Source organism: Aureococcus anophagefferens (genome assembly GCF_000186865.1).
Source record: "Aureococcus anophagefferens unplaced genomic scaffold AURANscaffold_2, whole genome shotgun sequence".
Lineage (NCBI taxonomy): Eukaryota > Pelagophyceae > Pelagomonadales > Pelagomonadaceae > Aureococcus > Aureococcus anophagefferens.
In genome coordinates, this window is record NW_008705562.1 from 2,010,922 (window position 1) to 2,016,414 (window position 5,493).

Sequence of the window (5,493 nt, forward strand, 5' to 3'; positions counted from 1 at the left end):
CCTTCGCCGCCGCGGTGCCGCCGGGGCCGTCGGACCGGGAGAAGCTCCTCCTCGAGCGGCGGACCTCCATCCGCTGGCACGCGTGCCCGGCGCCGCTCCTCGCCGTGCTCCGGAGCTCCTTCGCGCCGGACGTCGAGGCGCGGCCGCGCGACGGCGCGGCGGCCGCGCGGTCCCTCGAGGGCGCGTGCGGCGCCTGGGTGCCGGACCTGCCGACGCCCGAGCCCCACGGCGCCGTCGACGTGCGGGAGGTCCTGGGCTCCATCGGCCGGGGCTTCGAGGAGAACGGCGACGCGCTCGCGCTGGCCGCGTACTGCGAGTGGCTCGGCGCGGCCGCGGGCGACCGCGACGAGGCCGCGGCGGCCTTCGCGCGGGCCGCGGGCGCGCTGCCGCGCGTCGACGCGCTCGACGCGGGCCGCGAGAGCCGGCGGCACTGGCGGCCCCTCGACGCGGCGATCCTGCGGCGGCTGATCGCGCCGCTCGAGCGGCGCGGGCTCCGCGCGCTCGACCTGAACCACCAGGACCTGCTGGACTGCGGCCTCGACGTCTTCGCGAACCTGACGGCGCTGGCGCGCCTGAACCTCGCCTGGTGCGGCCGGCTCCGCGGGAGCCTCGAGCCCCTGGGCGGGCTCCGCGACCTCGAGGTCCTCGACCTGTCGTTCTGCCTCGACCTCGCGGGCACGCTCGAGCCCCTGTCGCGGCTCACGAAGCTCCGGTCGCTGTCGACGCGCGCGTGCAGCAACCTCGGCGGCGTCCTCGCGCCGCTCAAGGCCTGCCCGCTCCGGGACCTCGACGTGTCCCAGTGCCTCTTCTCGGGCCGCATCTCCGCGCTCAACGCGGACCTCCTCGAGCGCCTCAACGTCGAGAACGCGGACGGCATCGACGGCATCGGCGAGTACCGCAGCAAGCGCCGCGGGTCCGTCCGCATCCAGGGCCGGTCCACGCGCATCGGCGCCACGTCCTGGTAATGTGTGTGAGTCATTTCGCTTTTAGCGCGCTACCTTCAAGAGTCGCCGTCGGAGTTGGAGTCGGACGCGACGGGATCGGGGGCACCCCATGGCGGAACGCCGTTGGCAAAGGCCTCCGGCCGCCACCTGGCTCGGCTCGCCGAGGTACCCTGCGAACCCCCCTGGATAACGCCCCCGTTGGCAAAGGCCGCGGCGAGGCGGGTGGCGCGGCTCGACCGCGCGGGCGTGCTCCCGGGCGCGCGCGCGCTCGCGTCCGGCCGCAACGGGCGCCCTGCCTGCCCGACTTCCGGCCGGGGGGCGAGTCGTAAGGGGAGCGCCCCGCGTCGCCGCGTTTCGACCGGTTCGTGGTCGAACGGCCTGTCCCCTCTCCCCGACCCGCGTCGTGACGAAACGTCTTTTACTGCGTTGCAGCGGCGGGAGCGGCGGCGGCTGGGGCACCGGGTGGCGGACGTCGGGGTCGTTCGCGTGGTGATGACGAGTGAGCTCGTCGTTCTTGGCTTGTGGGCTTCTTGGGTTGTGGCGCCGGTGATGGCGCCGTGGGCGATGTCCGAGGACGTCGGCTGGGGTCGGCTGCTTTCGCGAAGGGCGGAAGCGGCCTGGTCGCGGGCGAAGTATCGCCCGCGGTCTGGTGCGGCGGCGTCGCCGCGCGGGAAACGCGGACGACGTCGTCGGCTTGTGGCGCCGGTGATGGCGCCGTGGGCGACGTCCGAGGACGTCGGCCGGGGTCGGCTGCTTTCGCGAAGGGCGGAAGCGGCCTGGTCGCGGGCGAAGTATCGCCCGCGGTCTGGTGCGGCGGCGTCGCCGCGCGGAAAACGCGGACGACGTCGTCGGCTTGTGGCGCCGGTGATGGCGCCGTGGGCGATGTCCGAGGACGTCGGCTGGGGTCGGCTGCTTTCGCGAAGGGCGGAAGCGGCCTGGTCGCGGGCGAAGTATCGCCCGCGGTCTGGTGCGGCGGCGTCGCCGCGCGGGAAACGCGGACGACGTCGTCGGCTTGTGGCGCCGGTGATGGCGCCGAGTCGACCGCTTCCGCGAGGGACGCAGCGGACGGTGAGGCGACGAAAGTTCTTTCGCCGCCGACTTGCTCCGAGATGAAGCGGCGCCGCGATGGCGACGCCGTGGAGTGGACACGTTTGGGGGAGGGGGAGGGGGCTTAGGGGGCATAGCCGTCGCCGTCGACCTTGGAGGTCAGGGCGCGGCTCTTCGCGCCCCTCAGGCCTCGAGCTGGACCTCCGCGTCGAGCTGCGGCGTCGACGTCTCCTCCGCGGCGCGGCCGCGGAGCTTGCGGACGACGACGGCGAGGACGAGGAGGAGGACGGCCGCGCCGACGCAGAGGCCGACGATGAGCGGCGTGGAGCCTTGGAGGGTGCGGTTGCCTTTGCCGTGCGCTCCCGAGTCCGTCGTTGTCTTGCCGAGAACGGTGAAGGTGTCCTCGCCGGCGCCGCCCTACGAAGAACATGTCGAGAACGCGGCGATGGTTTTGGGAATGGACACGGGAGACGCTGACGTGGAGGAGATTGTTGGAGCCCTCGACGACGGTGAGCTTGTCGTTCTCCTCGTCGCCCTACGCGCGCGAGAAGCGTCGACGCGAGCGTCGGGCCGCGCACGCGCAGGCGGACGAGGCGACGAGGATGGGGATCCCCGTATGGACGCGGGAGACGCTGACCTTGAGGCGGTTGCTGTCGCCGGACTCGACGGTGAGCGTGTCCTCGCCCTTGCCTCCCTACGCGTGCGCGAAGCGTCGACGCGAGCGTCAGGCCGCGCGCGCGCGGACGAGGCGGCGACAGGTGCGGATCCCGGACGGACGCGGGTGACGCTGACGTAGAGGAAGTTGTAGTCGCCCTCGACGACGGTGAGCTTGTCGTTCTCCTCGTCGCCCTACGCGCGCGAGAAGCGTCGACGCGAGCGTCGGGCGCGCGCGGACGAGGCGACGACGGACGGGGATCCCGGATGGACGCGGAAGATGCTGACGCGGAGGATGTTCTCTTTGCCCTTGACGACCTTGAGCGTGTCCTCGCCCTTGCCTCCCTACGCGTGCGCGAAGCGTCGACGCGAGCGTCGGGCCCCGCGCGCGCGGACGAGGCGGCGACGGAGGGTCACACTGGGCATCACACCAACACACCTGGGCATCACACCTGAGCATCACCCGTCACTAGAGACAACCCCGAAAACGGCGCGAGGGCGCTCGCCCCCGCACCGCGGCGCGCGAGACGGTGATGCTGATGTCGGGATGAATGTTCAAGGGTCTCGCCCGGGGGGGTCGCTCGGGTCGGGCGTCGGCCTCGCCTCCCCCCGGACCGTCACATGTAAGCGCGCGCGTGCGACGCCCGTGGGTAATGGGGCGGAGGACGGGTAGTTGTGGCGCGGGGGGTAATCGGAGGCCTGTCCAGGGGTCTGTTTTGTTCCCGGCGGACCCTGCGCCGGAGCTTGCGCGGGTCAATATCGGCGCGAGCAAGCCGACGTCGCCGCGCGCGTTCGCTCCGGCCGCGGCCTAGGCCTCGTTTCGAGCAGCGCGCCCACCCCCCCCAAACTACACCTACTCCGCCAGCACCAGGTCCCCGGCGTCGCGCCACTCGCGGAGGACCTCGTGCTCGCGGTTGAAGCTGTGGGGGCTCCGGTGGTACTTGACGTAGCCCGGCGGCGCCTTGCGCCGCCGCAGCGCGCGGGCGCAGGTGTCCGGCGGGAAGGGCGGGTCCGTGTAGTGGTAGGGGAAGCAGGGGTCGTCGTTGGCGCCGAAGACCGTCACGTTCGCGCACCGCGACCGCGCGAGGAGCGCGGCGGCGAAGCCGCTCGAGCACTGGCTCAGGTGCGTGCCGACGACGAGCTCGCGGCAGGCCAGGGAGAAGGCCTCCGGGAGCAGGACCCAGGACCCGTGGCGCGCGAGGATGCGGTCGCGGCAGCAGACCGCGTGGCGGCCGCAGTCCGCCGGCGAGTGGCGCTCGAAGCTCAGCCCGACGACGCCCCGCGGCGCCTCCGCGGCGAACTTGTCCGCGGGGCAGGCGTAGCCGTCCAGCGGCTTCTGGAACGACGCGAACTCGTGCGTCCACCGCGACCCGAGGAACGACTCGTGGCCCGTGCGGTTGAGCATGTTGATGCGGATGACGACGTCGTGGGCGTCGATGGCCGCGCCGTGGCGAAACTTGCGCAGGACGCCGCTGTTGAAGACGACGGCGCAGCGCGACCCGGCGGGGATGCGCGCGTCGAAGGCCACCGCGCCAGCCCGCAGCAGCCATGGCAGGACTGCCCAGAGCATCATCGCACCATGCTCTCTTTTTTTTTTGAAACGTCAAGTTGCTGCGCAGTTGAAAACTAGGTTCCATTTTACCGTAAAAACTTTGCCGCTCCAGGGGCGAGTTTTTCGAGTTTTACTTTGCCGATGATTTGCGGCCGGCGAGTTTGCCGCCGGGCCGGTTTTCCGGCGGCCGAGAGGCCCTTCAAGCCGTGGCGTCCCGCGTACTACGCGGCGCGCGTGACGCGCGGAAATGACCGAAATAAGCTCTGCTTTATTGGCGCGGATATTACGGCGCTTCGCGGTTCCTCCTGCGATGACGGCGCTGGTTGTGTGAGGGGCTTGGCAGCCAATTTATCGTAGTTTGCTTCAAGTTGAGGTACAACTTTACTTCAATGTACCACGGAAACTCGCCGTTTCCCCAAGTAGCGGCGCCGGCAAATCGAGCTGCGGCAAACGCAAAAACTCGCGACGACTCCGGCAAAGCAAACAAACTCGCACTCGCCGGCGAATTACGGCAGTAAAGTGGAACCTAGGTTGAAAACCCGCGGGAAAATCAAGGGGATCTTCAATCCCCTTGGGAAAATGAACGTTAGAGCAGGGTCGTCCCGTCGGCGCCGGCGATGGACGTCCTCGGGCTGTCGTCGCCCGCCGCCGCCTCGTCGAGCCGCGCGAGCTGGACCTCGAGCTTGCGCACCGCGGCGTCGAGCTTCCGCTTCAGCGCGCGCATGCGGTCGTCGTCCTGGGTTTTGAGGACCTCGTCGAGGGCGCCCTGGCGCGCGCGGCAGCCCTCGAGCTTCGCGGCGAGGGCCGCGCGCTTCGCGGCGGCGTCCTCCTCGGGCGCGGCCGCGGCCGCGGCCGCCGCGGGCTCGGGCTCGGGCTCGGGCTCCGGCGCGGGCTCCGGCTCCGGCTCGGGCGCCGGCGCCGGCGCCGGCGGCGGCTCCTCGGGCGCCGGCGGCGGCCTCCGGGGCGCGGCCGCGAGCGTCTCCTGGAGCTGGCGCGCGAGCGCCTTGCGCTCGTCCTTGAGGCGCTTCGCGTGCGCGGCGAGCTGGCGCTGGACCATGCGCGCCTCGTCGGCGTCGGCCTTGGCGACGGCGACGCGCTCGTCGCTCGCGGCCTTGAGGCGGCGGAACTCGGCGACGAGGACGCGCCGCTCGTCCGCGAGCTTCGCCGCGGCCGCCGCCGCGGCGTCCGCGGCGGCGCGCGAGCCCGCGGCGTCCGCGGCGGCCGCCGCCGCGGCGGCGCGCGCGGCGCCGGCGGCGGCGTCGACGGCCTCGTCGCCGCAGGCCAGGAGCGCCCAGG

At 72.1% G+C, this 5,493-nt stretch overlaps 1 protein-coding gene across 1 annotated transcript in view; it reads right to left on the bottom strand.

Annotated features, from left to right (window-relative positions):
• Nucleotides 1–4,783: 4,783 nt before the first annotated feature.
• The window catches only part of AURANDRAFT_61277 (hypothetical protein), a gene marked incomplete at both ends in the record, with an annotated part of 5,167 nt that continues 4,457 nt past the window's right edge, over nucleotides 4,784–5,493 (bottom strand). The window contains one exon of the mRNA XM_009035115.1: nucleotides 4,784–5,356. Within this exon, the coding sequence (XP_009033363.1) occupies nucleotides 4,784–5,356 (573 nt within the window). The remainder of the gene's footprint in view (nucleotides 5,357–5,493) is intronic.